Raw genomic sequence first — 24,703 nt, forward strand, 5'->3', positions numbered from 1 at the left:
ACAAGAATTTAAAAAATATATTTTTTGTACTTTAGGTGGGGCTGAATATACAAGGAGTATGCATAACAATTTTGAATTAAGCCTAATAATTAGGAAATGTGCTTAATCAGTTTTACTGTTTAATAGCAGAGAAGCTTGAATAACTCCTTTACCATTATTACGATGTTTCTAACCACGTCAATGTTGTCTGACTACCAAAGAGCTCTGTTGTCAATTCCAACTTTTTGAACAATATCGGAGAGAGAGAATCACCTGATACCTCAAACAAATCTAACATTATCTCACCCACTTTTACTCTACTTTCTTGTATCTTCTTCTTACTGAATTCTTAGAATACTGTTGTATGCTTGTCTAAAGTTGATAAACAGTTAATGATTCTTCGATCTATTTTTACTGGGATCCACAGGTGGAGAATAGTATAACAATAATACTAGGAGGACTAGGCGGGTGAGAACTACTGGTCTCCAGACCTGACTTTACGAAAGGTTTAAGGCGTTTCAACAGTATGTTTGCAAGAATCTTATATGATGTGTTGATTAAGGATATCTCTCTGTAGTTACTGTTACATTTTGTTATTGTTACATTACTAGTTACTGTATGTTACTGTTACATTACTAGTTACATTTTGTTCTGTCTCCCTTTTCATTTCACAAAGCCTGAGCATTCCTATCCATCTTTCTTTCCACTCTTTTGAAATTGTCTTTTGACTCCATATAAATATAATGTGTCTATGCTGAGAGATTTATCTTTGGTATTGTATTTGCTTGCTACATCTTGTGAATGAACAGACTTATGTAATATAATAATAATGAAAACTCAGGTGAATCTGTTTAATAAAATAGCAGTTCGTCTTTTACTGAAAATTCAAAATAAAAATGTAAGTAATATCTTCTTCTCTTTCCTTCGTCTTCTTCTGATTCGGTGGTTTATTGGCTTTTGCTCTCTGTCGGTGTAACCGGAGCCACTTTGATGCACACATTTTACTTGTGAGTGCCAAACAAAGATCCTCAAAAACAAACACCGATTTCAATGGTATTACAAACAATTCAAGAAATATTATCAGTTAAGTAAGTACCTACTCTTTTTTAAGGTTAATTCTCTTCTCTTTATTGGTGATACTTTAGTACATGCAATTTTGTTGTGATAGATGCACCACACAAATAAACAGTTTCTATTTCTTGAATTTTTGTAGGACATTATGCTATTGGTCTATAAATATTCACAACTCTATTGAAACAAAATTCATGCATGTCCTACAAAGCTTTTTCATGCATTTAGCCCTACCTACTTGTTTTAAAGATGTTGTAATGTGGCATAATTGCTATTAGCATTAGGCAACCACAAATGAAACAATTGTTTAGTAAAGTTACGATTGTTTCCTTTGGCAGTGATTTAAATGAGAATAAAATTGGTCCGTTTCGAACAACGAATGTGGGTGATGCTTGTTTGTCTTAAGTAGGTTTGTAATTTTAAGGTTAGCAATCAATAATATGACCCGTTAAACTGGAAATTCCTTTAAAGTTATAGGTTACACACGTTGTCACGTCAAAAAGGTCACTATAATATAACGGATCTAATATCTTTAGGGCCGAATCAAGTAGGAGTATCTGCGTGAATAACACGCTGTTGACACGGTAACTGTATATGCAAATAATTTATTTAAATATTATTTGACTTAAGAAATTTACGACTTTCGAGGTAATTAGGACCGCTCGAGGAAAGTCGTGATTTAAATAAATACTTTGGCTTTGTGCCTGCATCCGAGAGACCCAGAGTCGCGACCTGATATAGGAAAACGTTTATGATATTAAGATTCAATTATATGGTTAATTTGCTTTGTCAGGTTATATGCTCATCATATCTGTGTAGAGGCTTTCCATGTATATTAACCATTTATAAACGAGTGCCGACTCCTCCATTAAGTCATTAGGCCAATGACCACTAAGAAAGTGTCTAATTATCTACTCCTCAAAAGATAACAACTTTAAAATGAATCGAATTGCCTGGAAAATTAAAAAAAATAATTTCACAGCCTGAATACATGAAAAATTATATTAAATGTCTGGAATAAATTTAAAAATTAGTTCAAATGCCTGTAACAATTACTCCTTAAAGTCTGAATTAAATAAACGGCTCAAATATCTGGAACAAAAGAAAACTGTTTCTAAAAGTATGTAAGTATGGATATGGTGTCATCAGCAAAACGTGGTATTACTATAGAGGCTTAGCAGTGATCACTTTTTAAGACCTATATTGTCTTTAGTATACATAAATGATTTGCCGTATGTAGGACAAACAGGAAAACTCACTCTTCCCTTTGGCACAATTGTTTCTTGGAGCCTTTGGAGCTTTAGATGAACTCTTTGCAAAGTGGCATTTAAGACTAGTTACATCATAATACAGACAAAACTGAAAAGGTAATTTTCACTCCAAGGCAGACCACAGTAAAGTTTTTGGGTGTTCACTTGGACATTATTGCACTAGGTGCAAGGCTAAGGAGTACAACATATGCCTAAGTTACCTTGCAGGTAGTTCCTCCAATAGTGCTCTCGAAGGGATTGAATGCCTGGAACAAAAGAAAACTGTTTTTAAGTCCAACAGATTTGCCATTTGTAGGACCAACAGGAAAATTCGTTTAGGTAAAAATTAAAACACTCGATACACAAACACAGGGTGTTTCAGAACTATGGGATCAAATTTCTAGGGGTTATTCAGTGCAACAGTAGAAAACATTTGAGTATAGAGACCCATGTCCGGAAAAGTGTCACTACGCGCCTTAAGCCTAAGGCCCTAAGACGTGTTAAAATTTAGAAAGACGATGAATTGCCTAAATAGGATTTAATACATTTAATTTTTGCCTTTTGTACATGATATCACCACAATAATTATTCAAAATGTCTTCCTCCAACCTGTATACACCGATTTAAAGGTCGCACGTGATTTCGGCGGACTTGACGTTTGAATGATTTCAAAATATGCTGCTATAATTCGTCCAATGAAGTCTTGTTCTATTTAGGCAATTCATCGGCTTTAACGCGTCTTAGGACTGTAGTGACACTTTTCCGGACATGGGTTTCCTATACTCAAATATTTTCTAACGTTGCACTGAATTATCCCTAGAAGTTTGATCCCATAGTTCTGAAACACCCTGTATAGACAGCTGATTTATTACGTACGTACACACTAAACACAATGACTAAAGACTGCTAGAAACTTATTTAAACTGTATTTATTTCCTACTATTTATTTCAATTTAAAAGTCCCGCTAATAATCAGATTGACCTCCTAGCGGCGAGGTCTCGAGGACCGAAGATTCGCGAGCCATCCACGTGTTTTGCTAGATGTCGCCAGGTGTGTAACTGCTATTTTCGCGGCTGTTGGACTGGTTTAGTACGAACCTACAACGGGGTTCCTGAAGCTGAACCTAGTGCTGAGTGTTTTAACCCGGACTTTAGTGCAATAGGTGCAAGATTAAGGAGTGCAATATACGATGTCTTACTTGCTGGTTGCCACTATTAAAGGAGCGCTTCAGATCTGCATATTTTGTCCTGTATTACTCTTTGACAACTTACGCCATTTTAGTATGCACTACTTACCCTCTATTTATATACTGGAAGACCTACAGTGGGTGCAGAGGAACAAATCTCTATTCTATTGATTTGTGTGAAGTGTGAACACTATTTGTATCTACCAATAAATATATTTTAAGTTCAATTTAAGTTAAAAGCGTGGAATAAGAGATGGAGATATTTCGAATGCCTGGAATTGAATGAACAATTACTTTAAATGCGTAAAAGATATGAAAAAAATTATTTGCATTTGTTGGATGGTATGAAAAATTACTACAAGAGTCTGGAAGAATTTAAAATAATAAAAGTAAAATAAAATGACTTCAAATATATAAAGTACAAGTAAAAATTAGTCCTGGAATATATGAGACATTAAATTCGCAATATACTGTAATGATGTAAAAAAAAATTTTAAAAATAAAAACGCCAATTGAATTAACGAAGACCGTAATTTATAAATAGTAATTTCAATATTGCAAGAAATGTCCAAGAATAATAAATATCAAGGGGTATTTTGCTTTAAAACACAACATGTATCCATGAAATAATCAAAAGGCTTCATTGACCTCCCTATCAAGAAATCCACGAGCCGCCACTGTTATAAACACTACCAAGGTCAAGGAATTTGGGGTCATGATGTATAGACTCAAATAGTATACTATTACATATCATGTGCAGAAAGTGACGAATTTCGCTAGAGTGCAATTTTGTTCTGCTCTAAGCAGCAGTCGGCAATTGACTTTCTCATAAGTTATGTGTAATCATTTTTTGATCATCATTTTAAAGTAATTTATTGTAATTTTTTTTTATTTGCCACCTCTATTTAGATGAGTTAAAGCAAATTTCTATCCAGGATTATCATCATTCAGCTTTTTGTATTCACTGCTGGACATAAGCTGGTATAGCGCTCCATTGTTAAAATTGTACTGAAGTTTAAGACAAGAATAGTAGCAAATAAAAATACTCGTAACCTCTTATTAGAATAAATAAATAAATAAATAATGTCTTTATTATACCAAAATGTACAAAGGCGAAGTCTAGCCTAGGGCTAATCAACTTAACCTCTAGTTACATGAACAATAATATACCAAATTACACAGTTATAGAAAGAAGATAATAGAAAACCCGTGAAATCCATGAAATCTATCTTGAGTTGGAAAATAAGCAATTACATAAAACTAAAAAAGAAGAAAAAAAAATTACACATTTTCCCTTTAAATTATAAAGAGATCATCTGTAACGTGAGAAAATGCGACCTTGATTTTACTTTAAAACCAGCAATGGACATGCACTTAAGTGATTTCGGAAGTTCATTATAAACCGAAATAGCATTAAAAAGAAAGCATCTGTGAAGTAAGGCAGAATGAAAACTGGAGGAGCCGATAATTTACTTATACATCTTAGATTGACGTCGTGCACATCTGAATTTTTCACGAAGTTATACCCTTTAATTCGCCAGAACTTCCCCATCACCAATGAAAATGTGCTCACTGGGAACTAAACTTTGTTAGCATATCTGTAGTTCTTGTAGCATATCTTTAATGTATTTAAGGTTATTAATCTTTCCCAGAATGGGCGACTGAACTACAAACTCACCAACACGTCAAGCCAGTGAGGTATTTACGGCTCAATACACCCCTATACCCTATACCCTTTTTCTATTCATATACTGCAAAATACGTGAGAATATGAACAGACTTCATTTCAGTAAGTTATAATCTACAAAAAAAATTACATGTAAGACAGTCCTTGAAAAACTAAAGATACCACCTGAAAAACGTGGTAATTATTGTTACTATTTGAAAAATGTTATTGAAGAGTTTTTGCTATTCATTTAGGTGTGAACTAATACACAAAAATAGTCAACTGATTTATTATACACGCACAAACTAAACACAATGCGCCAATACTTAAATTGGCCTCCTAGCGGAAGATTCGCCGACCTTCCACGCTTCCATATCATCGTATCGCCGAGATGTCGCGAGGTGTCCTCGCCGCTCGCTCCATCTTTGTCGCACCTTCAGGTCTATATCGCGGACGAGATAGTTCCCGAATGTATATTACTGCCGGTTATAAATTTTCCACACACCTCTTGTAGGTCCTGCAACATCAGTTGCAATTCTTCTAGATTGTCCATAATAGCACTATATCATCTGCAAAACGAAAGTTGTTTAGGTTCTTGCCAGCTATGTTTATACCTTTCTGATACCAGTTTAATTATTTGAATGCACTCTCTATGACTGTAATAAATACTTTTGGTGACATTGTGCCGTCTTGCTGAAGGTTGATATTTTTATGAAGTTTTCCGCCAAGATTGTAAATGAGTTTGTAATCTTCTGTATTAGACTGTATATCTGTAATCCCTGAAATGCAATCCACAATGTATTTAGCTCGATTTTATCGAAGGCTTTATGGAAGTCCACGAATCGCAGTACTAAAGCTCTATTGAATTCGATTGTCTTTTCTATAAGTGGTCTACGTGCTTCTAAATCCACGACGAAAGCCTGCCAGTGTTATATTAAAAAAATTACCGATGATGCCATTTTTGCTAACTTTACTTTTTGGATACACTGTATAGCTGTGTTTGTAGCAATTGATGATATATATAGATATTTTTATTGGATAAGTTTAAAATTTCCAAAACTGCATGTTTAAATAAATATCATTAATCAAAATTGATTAGGAGCGATTGTAAGTTCGATTGCATTACAATTGCCTCTTAAACAATATATTTAATAATATCGTTCTACATCACAGATTATCGGCTTATCATAATAATAATGTTTTATGTTCTTCATTTTCAATTTAGCGGTTTTATTCAAGCAACAAGACACAAAACGTTTATATTTTCTGTTTTCTGATCTGGTTTAAATCTGCCTGGAATTTTGTAAATTATGCATCACAAATCAAATGGAGAAATAAATATAAATAATTATCCAAACACTCGCTATTAAAATAGATTTAGAATTTTTTTAAATCTTGATGAGCTACCCTTGTAATTTTTCGTTCCTGTATTCAATAGTGTGCAAGATTTAGTGGAGATCTTCCACACTCGAATCTTGCGACCAACCACATCTTGGTCACATTTGAAAACTGGCTGGTCCACTTTTTTAAAAATCTCGTCTTGTTGAGGCCTTACTTGGCGCAGATATATTTGCTTGTGTCCTTAGACATGGTAGATTGATAGAAGATCCAGATGATCCTGTAGCTTTCACTGGTGTTTTTGGATATTTATTATTGGGAAAAATACGCTCTTCTCCCTCTCAATTTATTTCTGAAAGTCTTTTATGAACCAACTCTCTTGAAGATACACTTTAAAGATTCTGGAGTGTTGATGAAGTTCCAAAAGTTACTTAAATATCTCTGATGATAAATAGACTAAAAAAATTTATCTCTACACAACTTATCTATAGAGCGTATAATTACGATACAAAAATACGGATACGGATCTTTATAAAAATACGGATCTTTATCATCAATATTCTGCATTTATCAATGAATATTTGGAATTAAGGCACATGAAAAGTGTTTTTAGTATCACCATTGCACAAAACGTGTAATATATTCCTCATCATTGTGTCATTTAACCAGTCAGTTGAAATCTATATACTTTGATTTAACCTTCCAGTGTTACTACTAAACTACAGGTTGTATTTAATGCCTCCGCTAAAGTTCGATCTCGATCAAGAAGTTTGAACCTGATATTACTAAATTGCTCTTACTTTTTAGGTTTGATCATTTTATTTTTACTCTTGATATTCATCAGATGCAAATCCTAATGATATCGTATATATTATACAACTTAATTATGCTAATCCAGAACTGTCCTTAAGTATTCGACACTTCCTTAATCCAACCATTTTACAACTGGAGGCTTTGTGATTCTTCTCGCTATGATAAATATAACCTCAGTCTTACTTCTGTTATACTTTAATTGATTCATTTCTTCTCAGTGATTCGTCTTCTCCACACTTTACTTCTTAACAATTTGTCATCTGCAAAAGCCGGACACACCAAGCTGACTCTAATTCATTTCACTCCTTTTCCTGGACCTTTCTTCCATGACTATGATCCAGAAGCTCAGGATGCAGCCTGTAAACACCTTCTATAAATTTTTTTATTAAAAATTCCCATTGCTAATAACCTTCCTCTTATCCATACCATAGTGATGTCCTCCATCATCTTTCACTGCTATTTTTTCCAATTCCCTTTCATTGAGTTTATATAGAGTTTCCACAAAAGAGTTGGTCAAGTCTTACAATTTTAATGCTAGATAAAGCAAATGAAGTACAAAAAAAGTCACTTTTAAAGTATATATACATAAATGTATTTTTAAAATTTCCTTCCATCATATTTACAAAAGCTGTTAATGGGATAACAAAATAATAACGCTACTGCGCTGATCGTATTGAATATTACAATTTGAATTAATTGAAATAATATAATAAAACCAACTATTCGAAAATGCATATGCGTGCATGCCAACTGAAGGGATAGCATGATGAACAAGTACACAGGTACGAGGTAGGTACCTCTCATATTATTTAAGTACCTGGCACTTACTAAAAAAAATAACAGTTTACTATTCATTCATTACTCATTAAAAAGAAGCTAATTCTCTGTAGTGTCATGGAAAAGTCCTTACTCTGTTCTTGGTTTGAATCAGTCAATGGCTTTTAAATCAAACTTGACTGTTAAATGAACATCACAATTTTCTAATCGTGGTGGTTGATTCTAAAACAAAAGTGCGAATGCATTTAAATTGGTCGACCATTAGTACGTTTAATATTTACTGATTATGGTCATAGCTTAAAATGGTCGTTTTCTTTTCAAATTACCTGAGAGCAACACCACAGAGCGCGATCGCCTTTTTATGCAAATGTTAATAGCAAGCGCAAGTGATACGAATTAATTCCAGATGCAAAGCAAAATCGGCAATAAACGCAACAACCGAAAGTTAAAAAAAAAGTGTGTATGCAATGCAAATATACATATTATTCATGTAAAGCGTTCGGCGGGCGCGATTATAGCACAACTAGAAAACTTTCAAGAAAACGGTTTGTTAACCTGCGAGGGCAACGATCTTACATACGTAATGAGGATATTGCTTATTTACTGTTTTTCTAATAACATTATAAATGCCCCGTTCGGCTCGGACTTACACTAGGTATTAATATTCGAAAGTGCAGTTTAATTTAATTGTTACCCAGACGAACCATTCGATGATACCGCTACGCGTATTTGGAGTGAAGGGTTCTTCAAGTAGATCATTATTTAGATGAAAAAAAAACATGGAAAAGATTATATCACTGCAAATTACACTTGCTTACATGAAAATTATACTGACTAATTTTTGTCTTTACAGCCTTTCCATGATATTTTTAATTTTATTACCCCGCTTACCGAAAGGGCAAATATTATTTATTCAAGCAATATAAGTTATTTTCCAGTTAAGGAGTATAGTTATTTGGACCATTACATACAGAATCCTACTGAACTGCGCCAATCGTGCAATTTGTCTTGCCCAGAATCGCGCATTGCTTGCGAAGCACTTACTAAATGGTTGCAATTTCTTATTGTTGTATTTCATTCTACTTTAGAAAAGCTAATAAAACTGTTTATTCCTCATGGTAAGATGCTTATAGTTTAGTGGAAGATCCATGATATGTGATTGAAATGGTAAGTTCTAATCTCTTTAAGAAGGTTGCCAAACAAAGATATATTGAGAAATTATAGTGGCTTACATAACAATTATGCTAATAATGTTTTTCTTTACAATGTTTCCAAGATATTTTAGAATTTTTTATTAGTTCACTTCACCGAAAGATCAAATATTATTTATTCAAGAAATATTATTATAGTTATTTTCCAGTTAATGAGTATATTTGTTTAAACCATTATATAAAACCATCCTACTGAACTGCGCCAACAAACCCTGAGTTCTATTCGTGCAATTTGTCCGTAGTAAAGCATTCACTATGGGGTTTTACCTGGAGGATTGCACTTGCCAAAAATAATTCTTATTTTTGAATTATTAATTAATTATTGAGATATATTACATGCTTTTCTCGGGTGAGGCTTGGATCCAGATAAATGACAAGAAATTAAACCTTCTTAATACAGTTGGCTAAAAGTAGGTGTTCAGTTGGCGTGTAATATAGTGTAAAGTTCATAATTTGCGATTAAGGGTTTTTGAGAGATAGTTTTTTGGATAAGAATTGTTTGAAGAATTGCTGTGTATTTCAGATGGATGATAGGTTTGGTGGTATGTTGTATAATCAGAGAATAAAACAGGGTTTTCCGTAGACTTGCTATGAGTAGGTTATAGATTCAAAATGCCTTTGATTGTCAAGACTATTTCATGAGATTCAAATTTAAAATTATTAAAAAATTGCCTTTTTGAGGCTTTCATGTTGTCGTTGGGGAATCCCGAGGCATGCCACTGCAAAATTTTTCAAATTATTTTCAATGTAGAAACTTCATCTCTTTCCATGATTGTACAACAGAATATAGTTATAGACGAAACTGATAAATACTATTGGCTGAAATATGTTGTTCTAATATAGTTCGTACCAAATAAACTGCACGTCAAGTGTAACATAAACATTGTTGCCAGTTTTACATAATTTCGTTGAATCAGGCTATTAAAATATGAATCGTGTGGCGGGAAATTCAAATTTTTACACTCAGTTGGTCGTGAAGAAAATCCAAATCATAGAGACCTAATGTCAATCAGAGCTCAAATTTCTTAAATAAGCCCTTTACTAACAGGTACTACCTATTCAACCTTTTTTAATCTAAACAGGTATAAAACGAAGGGCTTCTTTTAAGCTACCAAAGGTGCAAATTCCTTACTTTCGGAGGTGTGGGATAACATCGTTTTTGGAACAGATTTTATCTTTTCTTAAATCAAAGGGAGCACCTTTTTTTGTTTCTTACACCCTTATTGATCGTTATCTACAGCCCACCCTATTTAATTATCATTCGATTAAACAAAGCGTTTGGTAGAAGGTATGCCAAACGATAAAGAAGGTAGGGTCTATATTAATATATCTTTTCCATCAAGCCTTTTCAACTAAATAATTTAATTAACATAATTTTTAATGTATTTTGATCAAGAATCTTACCAACTGTAAGGTTGAAGATGTTTAATTAAACTAAGTTATGTTCCTGAAGCTATCTATCTAGTACGCACCCTTTTGGTTTGGCCCACCTTCAGCCAAACACTCTATACTTCAATTTTTATATTCATTCTATTGGCAGGGCTGGTGTAGAGTAAGAGGTGTTTAGCCTACTCAAGTTTCATCTTTTAAGACTTTTTTTTTAACTGGCATTTAACTACTACTTGTGGAGCTCAAGAAACCAGTAGATAAAAGTGGAAAAACTTTTTGCGGAGTGATGTGATTCACATCCAATTATATAGCTGATGATACACAATGGTGTAAGGACTTTGCTATGATTTCCGTCAATGTATATCTTTATGTATTTCTTGAAGCTTGTACATATATGAATCCTGCTTGCCAAACCTTGCTATATGCTCTCTCGATATCAAGAGACAGTACTTCTTACAACTCCTTTATTGAAAAAGCGTCGAGTAGCTACTTGATGATTAGTAGAAAGATGATCAGGAAATCGGTTGCTTAGACGAATAAGAAAAAATTATCCAAGCATGGGATTAAGGTGATTGGCCTCCAAGTTTAATTGATGATTTTATCACATCCAGAAGCTTTTGTTCTTCAATTGCATTTTCGTCACTTTCTTAAGATTCCGTCGGATCCCCGTTTTTTTTTTGTATAAACACAATTTGTACCTAAGCCTATATAATCCAAAGCAGTAATAATATTCATCATCCTCCCCATGTAACTCAGACATTAATATCGGATATAAGGAACGGTTTAAAAGAATAGAAATTACACGAGTTCAAAATCAAAATACAATGCACGATTACGACCACATTGTGTTCGGTACTGTCTTAATATAACGATCAGCATTCATTATTATTGTAATTATTTTGTATTACTTAGAAAGATTGGACGTACGCTCACACAGTACTCGGGGGAACGCATGGGCGGAAATTAATTTTTATTTTTTGAGAACTTAGGGCCCATATGGTAAAACTTTCTCCTTGAGGGTGATTCTTTTAAGAGAATCGAAAAATGTTTAATAGGGCGCCCCTGATTTCCCATCAAACAATAATAAAGCGTAAAAATATGCACTTCGAGAGAAAACAATAAATGGGTTGATTTGTGGGAGACTGATTTAATGATTAATTCATTCTATTTCTATGTTAATCATGGGTAAAAAGAAAGGCTAGTTCTTATACTAGGGAAATCAGTGTGACCAGCTGGGGGGCATGTTAGAATTTATATTAAATTAAGAGGAAATTGTTTTTTTTTTAATATATTTTTTTTGTTTTAGGCCAGTAGATCTATAGCACGTAGCGGCTATTTATTTGTGGCTCCGGATTGGGATTTTTCGGTACCACTGAACAGAACAAAGGTAGGTAATAGTATAAAGGCAGTTTAGACCTAGTAGCTATTTAAATTAACCAGAAATATACGCCAGTTTTCATAATAACAAAGAGAATCGAAAAACTTCGTTCTCTGGATTCAAATTTTAATATCTTTTATAATAACGTTGTTATTATATAAGAAGAAATAAATTAATTAATGCAATTATTTAATAACCTAAAATCACTCAAGTACAGCCAGCTCCTGATGTGTTTTTGAAATGAGCTTCCAAAAATTTTTTGTCACAAGCCGGATAGAGCTGGAGTTGCTTATAAGTGAACTAACAGCAACTAAACACAACAAACTATTATATACAACACAAATTGTCACTTCTCTGTGAACTACTTGTAATTCACAAGAGACAGTTAAGCCCTTACGACCGACAACAGGCTCCAGAACCTACATCTGAGTTTTTCAAATTTCAAATCAACTAGTCCATAGGATCTACTTACACCAATTAATTAACAACAGTCCCAATGATTAATTTGCCGCATTTGATGGAGGATCTCAAAGCATCATTAGGAATAAACGTCTAATTACGAATGAATTTTTTACGTCCATCTCTATTTTCATTCATAGTTAATATTTAGATAGAATTGGAAGACATGTTTTTTAATCGAGAATCTTTTAATCCCTCTCTTCAGTCGTTATCCATTTTCGGATGTTTTGACTTAATCATAGAAGCTGCACAGTGAATCTTCATCATGATTCTCTATCTTCTAGTTGTCGCATTACTGGTGAAATCGACATTTGTGTAATATCTTTTATTTGATCTCCCCGGTGACCTTCCTCTTGATCTCTTACCATCAATTTTTCTCTGGATCATGAGTTTTTCTATGGCGTCCGTTCGTATCACAAGAAAAAATATTTAACGATGCATCATTGGTTTCTTTGTCGCGAATTTTAAATTCTCTTAATATGGATATATTGGTGCGGTACACTGTCCATGGTATTCTCAGCGTTCTACGGTAGCATGTCATTTCAAAAGCCTCATTTCTTCTTCGACACCTTGCATTTATGAGCCAGGATTCCGATTCATACTCTGCAATAGAAAAGACTAGGGATTTCCTAAGTCCCATTCTACCAGTCTATCTAAATCGTCCTTTGATATCCCATTTCTTCTTTCGATCTGCAGCTCTAAGCCATCTTTATTTGTGAGTCCACGCCTCAATTCCATTATAGAGACTACTGAAGACGTAATAACGTATTCAAATTCTTTTTAACAAATGATGCTCTAGCTTGTTCAATTCGGGCACGGACCTCTTGCATAGAATCCCACTTTTGATTTGAACGCGTTTGATTTGTTGGTTGACCTGTAGAATATCTCCTCCAACCTGATTCTTACTAATGGCCATCCATTCTTTGGTTTTTTTGATGTTTAAATTTAAAGAGACTATAAAGGTAACGTCAGCATACGTAAGGTTATTTATGTTTACGTGATTAGTGGAAATTCCTCCAGGGCAATTTTCCACGGCATCTCTGAATATTTTGTGAAAATATTAAAAAGTAATGGTGAAAGGATGCAACTCTGTCAAACTTTGCCTAATATCTGTTGATCTACCTTAATTTGTGCAGTTTGGTTTCAGTAAAGATTTGCAATTATTTTGAGGTATGTATTTTCATAAGCTTTTTAAGTTGCACCCTGTCAAAAGCCTTTTCGTAGTCTATGAAATAGGTGTAAACAGGAACCGAGACATCTCTGTTGATTTGCATACTAAACAGATGAGATACTACCTGGATAGTAATAATTGCACTGCCTGAAACATTTTAGAGTTGTTGCAAAAATGAGTATCACTTACTAGAAGAATCATTCCAACTGCTTGGACGGACAATTTATTTTAAATAGAAGTAAAAGAACCTCGATGATATAACCGAGTATACCAAACCGCATCTGAAACATAGATACCCCGGGTATCAAGGTACACCTCATCAGTTATATTAACATTCTAATACGTCAGTGCATATTTTACGAAACCGCCGTGACACTGGCGATCCGAACACACGGTGTGCTGTGCTGTGTGTGTTGTGTGTGTGTAATAAATACCCGTGTACCACAAAAGACAGAAATTGAAAGCGCACATTTACATTTCATTTATTTTAATCTCCGCTTCGTTATATTCTCTCCGCAACCGAGTGTGAATTACTACGTTACACCGTGTCGAGAATTTATCATTTTATAGAGGACGTAAGAGAATGGACAGACAGAATAAGAAGAAACCAGTTAAATCTATCTGGATGTCTAGCAGAAAAAAAGCGAACTGAATAAGATTCATTAGAACCCAACATATTTACACCACTTGCCTGTGAATGAAAGTTGAAACTCTTTGGAACCTAGTTTTTCTAAACTGCACTAAAGTGAATTTTTACAATCACTTTCAATATTTACATAACCCTGATACATAACAACTATTTTCATATCGAATATTTGACTGACCCACTTTTCTGATCGTCGCAAAATTTCCTCGTCTCTCATCATAACAATTACAAATTTTATTTACGTATATATATCTGTTCACGGTCATGAACGGCAACATCATCGGAACCGTAAGTTGTGTATTCCCGTTCGGTTTTCTGCTCGCTGGACTTAACATAAATCAAAAGCGAACGGTTCTTCTTCGATTACCCGTGTTGATGATGATTATGATGATGATGATGATGATGTTGATGCCTCATGATCACTATCTCATAATACGGTCCAGCGCCATTTATATACTCTTTCTCTTCTTTGCGAAAATTTATAGGTTGGAACCACCGATGCACCATTTCTTGTAGAACCGTTGCATATTGACGCTGTATTGTATTTTAAGTTAAGTGAAGCATTTGATTCACGATTTTTAAGTGACCTGTAAGCCAACCAAATGTTGGTATTTTATATACAGGGTGTCAATTTGAAAACGTTCAATGCAAATATCTCTGAAAGTAAAAAAAAATTAATTTGGTACAAACGTTTTACAGGTAGGGGAAACTACAACCACCATGTTTTTGTTATAGAATGAGCCATTTCATGAGCCTAATGCACCCCAACCCCAAAATTTTAAATGGCATCACCCTTTTTGTGATACTATTAATTAAAGGTTTCTTAGAGTAGCATTGACCTGCATAAGAATTTTTCCTAAATTATATACAGATAAATTAAATCAAATAAACGCTGTTTTTATGAAGTGTTATTTTAATTAATTAGATGCTTAAAATGCATTAAATTTTAGGCTAAACTCATTTCTCACATTTCTCGTAGAATACATGCGCATTCTGTAATAATCCTGTTGCCGAAAATCATCGAGTGAAGCTGGTTGTGTTTTAAACGCAACCGTTTTTAAGTGATCTCAGAGAAGTCGAGGGGTCTTAGATCTGGTGATCTCGCCGGCTATTTCTTTATACCTCTTTCCCCAATCCACTAATCTGGAAACGCGTGATGTAAAAATTGCCTCACAGCAAGAACATAGTGTTGAAAATGTAATAAATCTTCGTTCAAGTTCCTACGCCCATGAATATCCAACTGATTTTTAATTCTTGTAACTTTTTTAGTTTCAGAGATATTTGCAATGCTTTTAGAGTAGTATTCACCTGCATAAGAATTTTTCATAAATTTTATACAGAGTCAAAGAAAGATATAAATAAAATAAAATAAACTCTGTATTTATAAAGTGTTATTTTAATTAATTAGATGGTTAAACAAAAGTATAAACTATTTTCAAACTCATTTCTCACATTTTGAAACATTTATCTTGGAATACGTGCACATTCTGTAAAATCCGTTGAGATATTGAGTGAAGCTGGCAGTTTTTAAGTGAACTCAGAGAAGTCGAGGGGTGTTAGATCTGGTGTTCTCGCCGGCTATTCCATTGGACCGCTTTCCTCAATCCACTGATCTGGAAACGCATCATGTAAAAATTGCCTCACAGAAGGAACATAGTGGAGTGGCTTTCCATCTTGTTGAAAATATAATAAGTCTTCGTTTATTACACCCATGAATATCCAACTGATTTTCAATTTTTATACTAAATTGCGTTTTTACAACTTTTTTAGTTTCAGAGATATTTTCATTGAAAGTTTTTAAATTGAATCCCTGTATATATTTGGCATTTTCCTATAAAAATTTTTTTTTTAGTTGTGAACGCATGTAGAGGTTTTGATCGGACTTGTTTTGCTAATCTGCAATAGGAAGAGTGCTGATTCCGGAAGAAATTCTATGCAGTAGAAAAAATCATGATTTTTCAAAGTCTTGGAGATGATGACCCATATCAGGTTCTATTGTTGTATATAATAAGCCATTGTGCATAAAAGAAATGCATTTTCAAGATGCTTCAGGAAGTAAGTAAGAAGTAATATGAAATAGAGAAAAAGAATACTTTAAATTATCAATATTTCCAAACGCTTGAGCCAGGTATCAGAAGATGTTAATGAAATAAGCATTACGTGCAACTTCAACATTCTGTAAACAAGAACAGATAAATATGATTCGATATTGACGATGAAAAATTGATAAAGAACTCTTAAAGATCGAGAAAGAAGTTCAAAAGATAAATAATTCAATACTACTACTACAAAATCAGATCCAAGGATTGTAATGAAATGATGCTTGTTGATGATTTGTATGACTTTGACTGACCAACGACTCACATAATCTTGAGACTGATGGTCACAGTACAAGAATTTCTTCTTCTTGTGACTATATGGCACCTGCGACAAAAAATTATTACAATTTCCTGTTGCAAACTGCAGGGAGAGAGAAGTTACAGATATTTTGAGCAACACTTACAATTTGCTCATCGATTAAAATTTCTGAGACTAGGGTTCCTCATTGGTTTTTCGACAACAGCTTCTTGGCTACATCCAATTCAACTGAACCTTGTCCATAGAAACTTTTTTTTTGTCAAACGTTTTCTGTATTTAGTTGTAGATGCCATTGCAACATTTTTCCTTCGCTTTCAATTTCTCTAAACGCTAATTTCTTTAAAATGTCCAGGGTTGCGGCAGTATCAATACCAAGACAGGTATTGATACTGCAGCGCTATTCTGCGATCTGACCAAGGCATTTGATTGTGTTGATCATGGAGTGCTGCTGTGGAAGTTTGAGCGGTACGGATTTATAGGGCTGTCTCTTCAATGGTTTGGTTCATATTTAAGATATAGGCGACAGACTGTAACTGTAAATGGTGTATTGTCAAGGGAGCAATTTACTCAATTTGCAGATGATGCAACAGTGCTGTGGCATGATATTAATGCTGCAAATCTAAATGAAAGAATAAATAGGGACATTGCTGTGATAAAAAAATGGCGCGACTGTTATAAATTAACTCTAAATATTGCCAAAACCAGTATTAAAAATTTTAAATGCAGTTTAAGTAAAGTGTCCTTGGGTACAAGTGCTTTAAGAAATTTGAGTGAAAATAATTTTTTGGGAATAGGCATAGACAATAAATTAAAATTTGAAAGTCATATTAGGCTACTAAGCAATAAACTCGCAACAAATTGTTATGCTCTTGAGGTATTGTCCCAGGAGGTTGAGTTTAGTGTTGCCAAAAATACTTGTTTTGCATTAATTGAATCAAATCTAAGATATGGATTATGTTTCTGGGATACATGTCGTGACAAGCTTTTTAAAAGTGTCTTTGTGTTGCAAAAAAGGGCTATCAGATACATCTGCAAAATTGGAGCGAGGGATTCATGCAAAGAACTTTTCATTTCGCACAAAATCATAATTCTGCCTTCTTTATTCATTTTGGAATCCGTTTGTCTTATTCAAAAAAAATATAGAAACCACATCAATGTAACAGAAAGATGTGAATATAGCACTAGAAGGGCCAATGATGTAACTTTACCTATACCCAACAGTACATCAATAAAAAAATCTTTCATTTTCAATGGTAAAAAGCTGTATAATCATCTTCCTGCAGATATCAAAGAGATTCGTAATAAAAAGCTCTTTCGAAAAAAGGAGCTCTTTTCTGTAAAAAGATTGCTTGTTGCAAAAGGCTACTATGAATTAGGAGACTTTTTAGCAGAGAGATTTCAAATGTACTGTGTCTTTTTTTTAACATGCTTTAATATTAAAGTTCTAATATTTTATCGATGTATATGTAAATTTAACTTTGAATTTTAATATTGTAATTTGTTTATTTGCATTATATGTTAAATCTAGTTTTATTGTATTCTTATACTATATCATGGTTTGTTCATTTTTTTATTTTTTTTTTTACAGCTTTGTCAACAAGATTTCTTATGACAATAAAGCTTATATTGATTGATTGATTGATTGATTGATTGAAAAAAGGTAATCCTTAGCTTTATGACTGAGGGATGGTGTTAAAGTCCTAAATAAGTCTCTATACATTACGATAGTAAATGTTGGTAGTTTTTCAAATAAACAATATTTTTTTGAAAGCATATAAGCTGATTGAAAAAATAATTTTATTGACTATCATCGCTAGCCATATTCTCTTCTGCAATATTAATTGTCAAAGCAAACACGCATACATTGAATTCGTCATAATGCAACTTATACCTGCAATGACCAACCCTAGCATATGTACACGCATTCACAATAATATGTTTTTTTTTTATAATCACAAAGGATCACGCCATACAGGCGAGAATCTTGCAGTCATCTTCTTAGGCTCGTCTTCGAGATTTCTCACTCACCTTGGACACATTAGACAACAGGAGAAAAAAACTTATTGAAAAATTATCGGTTTTGTTTTACCCAACAGCGCGGGATGTGCTTAAAAACTAGTTACCGAATTGGGTGGGGAAAAAGGAGGTAAAGAAAAATCATTCCTCTCTCGTCATTCATGCATGAATATTATTATGTAGGTACGGCGATTAAAGACTTCGGCCGTCTGAGATGTGACATTTTTAGGTTACTTGGTATATGAGGCGTTCATTTACTTTTAAGGCTTAAAAGGCACATTATATATTTCATAATTTATAGAGGTGAACGAGGAAGAAGAATCATTCAGAAACTAAAATTTACTTAATATTATACCGTTATAGTACATAGAAAACGCCTTCAGTACCCATAAGGTGATGAACTCGATGCAAAGGTGGTCCAATACGAGGTACTTTGGCAGATAAGGCGTGAGTTATGTCAAGCTAACACGATATTTTTTTGACATTTCCGCATGAATAGAATGAAAATTTCAAAATCAGTGCTCAATGAAACTTGGTTTCCCTGCAATTTATCTTGTTTATAATCGTCCTACTGAATGCATCATTTGCAAAACAAACACTAAACTTCGGTCCAATTTTACACTACTGCACATCTTTCCACCCATTAGGATACGTAGAGGTCGTTCAACTGAGTGTATTGATGCTGTAGCTGAAAGTGTTCAGGAAGATCTCGATCAATCGTTTCTCTCAAGCTTTGGATCTCTCCAATGACACATTACGGCATATCTTAAAGTGAGATCTTGGACTGAAGGCTTACAAAATACGGCTGGTTCGAAAACTGATGTAAACAAGTAGAATTCTCATATTTTAGCAGAGCTCATCTGCTAAAATATGAAAATATGAGAAAAAGCCAGAAGCATCTCAAACAATGCACTGTTTGGTGTGATGTATGGGCCGGTGACATCATCATTATTTATTGTAGTATTTAATTTAAAAATTTGAATTTCGTGCCTTTAGCTATAACGTCATATGTGTTGACAGTTATAACGTTTTGTTAGGTTGGCATCAGTGATGTGAATTGACAAGTTTAGATTATGACGTGACTCCATTATGGCGAGACGTATTAATTTATGCATACGAAATTATGGATTTATAAGTTATAAGTAATAATTTGTGTATTTGTTTACCCGAATAAAAAAGGGCATTCTACATTATATCTTCATCATTGTCAGTCATTGTCAGAGGTTTGGTAGATCAATGCTTTCCCTTCATGATTAGGTCCAAACAGTAAGACAATAGCAAGACAATAACTTCATGAAAAATGTATACGTTATAGCAGATACTTTTGGATTTTAAAGAAACTGGATATGACCAATAATAGGAATGTCCGATACTAAAATAGATTATCACTTAATGCAATAAAAAAATAACTAGGAGTATATACTACAAAATTTTGGTTTTCTTAGCTATAATAAGTAATTTTCACTACATAATTGCCATATCAGTATTAATTGTTATAGCTGTAATCTGGCCTTGAAGCTAGCTTCAACCATTAGGAACTTTGATAAGCGAAATTTAGCTGACTCTCTTTGTGAACCCGGATGAGGAACTAGAAATATGGTATTTCTAGTAGAATTCTTTGAATATACTTAAAATGACCAACATCTTGGATCTGAACCGTAGATTAAGATTTAAGATTCATTCTTTTATTTAATAAATGTTTTTCAACCAGGAACTCTTACAGCCACTGTTCAAAGTTTCTTGTTATTTGAGGTCATTTTTTCATTTACTTCCCGGCTTTTGACATAATTTTTTGTGTTATTCCAGGCATTGTAAGTCAAAGAACTATTCAAGCTTCAAGTACTGGTTACTCTTAACTGGAAATTGCTTGGTAAAAATTAACCTTTTAAGCAGAAATTTTTACAGCAATTTTTCGAATTTTCTTGTTATTTGAGGTAATTTTCTTTTTGTTAATTTCAGGCTTTTGACATAATTTTTTTTCTTATTTTAGGTATTTTGAGTCAAACAACTATTCAAACTGAAAGTATTCGATACTCATAACTGCAAATTACTTGTTAAAAGTTAATTTTTTAACCAGGAATTCTTTCAGCCATTTTTTTAACTTTCTTGTTATTTGAGGTAATTTTTTCATTTTATAATTCCAGGCTTTTGACATCATTTTGTATGTTATTTCAGGCATTCTGCGTGAAACAACTATTTAAATTTAAAGTACTCGTTACTCTTGAATTACCTGGAATTCTTACAGCCATTTTTCACCTTCTCTACATATTTTCATTTAATTTTAGGTTTTTTACATAATTTTTTATCTTATTCCAGACATTCTGAGTCAAATAACAATTCAAAATTAAAGTAATTGTTACTCTTAACTGCAAATTACTTGTTAAAAATTAAGTTTTTAACCAGGAATTCTTTTAGCATGAATTTCTTAAACTTTCTTATTATTTGAGGTGTTGTTACTTAATTCCAGGCTTTTGATGAAATTTTTTATCTTATTTCAGTCATTCTGTGTCAAAAAACTAATCAAACTCAAATTACTCGTTAATCTAACTGTAAATTATTTATTAAAATTTCATTTTTTAAACACTTTTGCGAAAGAAATGGAATTGCAAGATTTGCGGGTATTTATTCATTTAATTCCAGGCTTTTGACATAATTCTGTATGTTATTCCAGGTATTCAGACTCAAAAAACTACTTAAATTTAAAGTACTTGTTACTCTTTAAGTGCAAATTAATCGTTAAAATTTAAATTTTTATTTAATTTTAATTATTAAAGCCATTTTGCACACTCTCTAGTTGCTTTCATTTAATTCCAAGCCTCTGACGCAATCTTTTATCTTATTTTAGGCATTCCGTGTCAAACAACCAATTAAACTTAAAGTACCCGTTAGTTTATCAAATTACTTGTAAAATTTAACTTTTTAACCAGGAATTCTTACAGCAACTCTTCAAACTTTCTTAATATTTGAGGTATTTTTTTCGTTTAATTCCAGGTTTTTGATATCATTTTTTATGTTATTCTGCCTCAAAAAGCTATTCAAATTTAAAGTAATTTTTACCGTTAACTGAAAATTACTTGTTAATTTCTTTAACCAAGAATCCTCACATATATTATAGCCTCTTTTTGGTGTAAAAAACTGAACTGATAGCAAAAAAGTATATTTTCACAGATCAGATTCCTTGTCAACTTTTGACAAAGACATGCAATCTATCTGCACATTTCTATATTGGAAAATAGATACTAATGCTAGAATCCAAGTCTAAATTTGAACTACTATTGAAACTTTTTTGAATCTCTATCAGGATCGCGATTCATGAATTAGTATTTACTTTTAAAGTTGCTGTTGATTCACTCTTAGATTGACTGCATCCTCCATAAAGTTCGTAGGAAAGAAGTCAAAGAACAAATTTCCAACATGTTAGAACAAGGGATCATCAGAGATTCAGATTCCCCATGAACTAGTCCCATATTGATTGATCCTAAGAGACTCGATGCATCTGGTAAACGTAAATGGAGAGTTATCATCGACTTCAGATGAAATTGAGATGCATACACATGACATCCCGAAAACTGCATTTTCCACGAAATCAGGACACTCCTTCCACTTTCCAAAGAGTAATGGATAACATCCTTTGAGGACTTCAAAATGAAATCTGTGTCGTTTATCTTGATGACATGATTACTTTCAGAAGCACATTTCTTGTCTTAGACAAGTCTTTTCACGGCTTTAAGAATCCAATTTCAAGGTACAAATGAACAAATGTGATTTTTTTCGAAAGAAGTTCAATATATTAGACATTTTGCTATATTTCATGGAGTAAAACCGAACTCAGATGAAATTAGTAAATAGGAATCGAGTCACAGTCTATAGTTAAACATTGGAAAATGAAGTCAAATCAGAATATTTGTATAAGATACAATAAAAAACGAAAAGAACCTCGCCAGGCCATTGCTTTACGTCATCTTATTCGCCAAGTCGCGTCAGTTACCGAAGCGTCTTCTTTGAATTTTGATTACATTACATACCTGTGGTATTATTTACTTGGAATATTACGTTACAAATTATAACTTTATGTGCATGGTTATGAATAATCTATAAGGACTTTGTTTCTTCTTGTCTAACAAGACCTCTTTCTGTTTTACTTTTCTTAAAAATATATGTTCGGTTGATTTGTTGTCCAAATCAGTAAATTTACGGTAATCAGCCAAGTGGCAAGTGAAACCGAACCCAAGCCCATTTTTTTAAATCCCCATACTAAACTATCATATTAAAATAACAACAATAGAGCTATTGATTACAAAACATAAAAATAATCTGTCCAGTTTGTTATATGTTAAGCTCCATTCTAAACATACACAATACAGTTATGTCTGATTTAAGATGGTATTTATTTGCCATGGTGCTTTGTCCGCTGCACACCTGTCCGCTGTCATTTTACTAGTTTAAGATGCTGGTTACCTTGTTTCGGGTTTCAAAATAAACCGGGCATAAAAGAAACCCGAGAGGCAGACCCGTTTCCTTCAAGTTAAAATTATTATGTTGAATCAACTATAGTAATATTTTTAAAAAAACCACCATTTCCTGACACCGCGTGATAGATGTGCACCACGGTAAGGCGAGTTAACAATTCACATTTTACCTGACATTTTGAACGTTTCAATGCAGTTCTGATTGCATCATACATCATTTAATTGAATCGTATGTGTGATGTATACATACATATGTACGTTTTATATTATATCGAAAATACAGGAAGCCGGTGCAACCAGCTGTTGCAAGGTATGTAGTATTGCGAACCTGTATCGTTAGGATTTTGAAATAAATTATGAAAGGATTAAAATTGGTTGGAAGGTGTAGTGATTTTATTGGGTTTATAAATTATTACTGGTTTTATTAATTTTTGAACATTGTCTCTGGGTCAATTTTTAGTTACTGGTTTATTACTCAGAAATTTTAACGAAGTCTTGGGTTAGCTTCTAACTGCTTCTAGCTAAGTCAGATTATTAAATCAGCCTAGAGAACGGGCGAGTTTTAAAAAATTTTATTGAAAAGTGTGTCGAACAGGGACGGATCTAGAAAATATTTTAGGGGGTTGCCTTAAAAATAATAATAATTTATTATCACTTTGTTTTTCAAACTATCAAAATATTCTTTACATCAAATTCTTCTTATTAGTAAACAGTCAAAAGGTAACCAATTTTTTCTGTATGCTGACGTGTCATTTTTTATTTAGATTAAATCAACTTAGTTCATTGCAATGTGCCTAGAGCAAGATAAGGTAAAAGAATCAAAGGTCAAATGATAAAACAATCAAATCAAAAACACTTGAAGTTCAATCAAAAGCTTCGTAGATTCTGCAAAGTAAAATAAAATTCAATATTCTTTTTATTGCAATGCATAATTTTCAATACAAATCAGTTTTTCTGATAAATGATTCATGGGCTTCAGAAGGGTAAATATCTTAAGTGTACTTCAAGATATAAACTTACGTCTACTCAATAGCCACAATACAATTCAATGATCATCTGGATAAAACTGTTGCCAAGCAATGATCACTGAAAATGTATAGTTAATAAAAGCAGTTAAGCAACATTTACAAAGTAATGTCTAGTCTTCGTTTATTTTTTCGGAAGAATATCCAGTATTTGTTCACTAGTCACTGGAATATCACGCTGAATATTGAGTCTTGCTAACTCATTGGGTCGTTCTGCTTCAGTCTCGTTACCCAGATGTGTACGTCTTCAATATCCGTAAAATTAAAAATTACTGTTCACTTGAAACTACTGTGACTGGTAAATGACGTATTTGTAAACCTACGTTTCACACCGATCGAGAACTTTATCGAGAAATGTTTTTCGTCACTCCCTAAGCAGAACTGTCAGTTAATACGATTCCACATTTTAAAATTGAATTTTTTTTCTTAAGTAGTTTCAGTAAATTCATTTGGCCATACTTGTTTGAAAACACAGATGGACTTGTTCAATTCAACCTCAT

General features: G+C 33.1%; 1 protein-coding gene across 1 annotated transcript in view; it reads left to right on the forward strand.

The window, feature by feature from the left end:
* LOC126745527 (protein outspread) overlaps positions 1–24,703 on the forward strand; it is a 204,117-nt gene that overhangs the window by 35,368 nt on the left and 144,046 nt on the right. Inside the window, exon 2 of the mRNA XM_050453404.1 lies at positions 11,988–12,068. Coding sequence (XP_050309361.1) covers positions 11,988–12,068 — 81 coding nt within the window. The remainder of the gene's footprint in view (positions 1–11,987; positions 12,069–24,703) is intronic.

Source organism: Anthonomus grandis, chromosome 16, assembly GCF_022605725.1.
Source record: "Anthonomus grandis grandis chromosome 16, icAntGran1.3, whole genome shotgun sequence".
Lineage (NCBI taxonomy): Eukaryota > Metazoa > Arthropoda > Insecta > Coleoptera > Curculionidae > Anthonomus > Anthonomus grandis.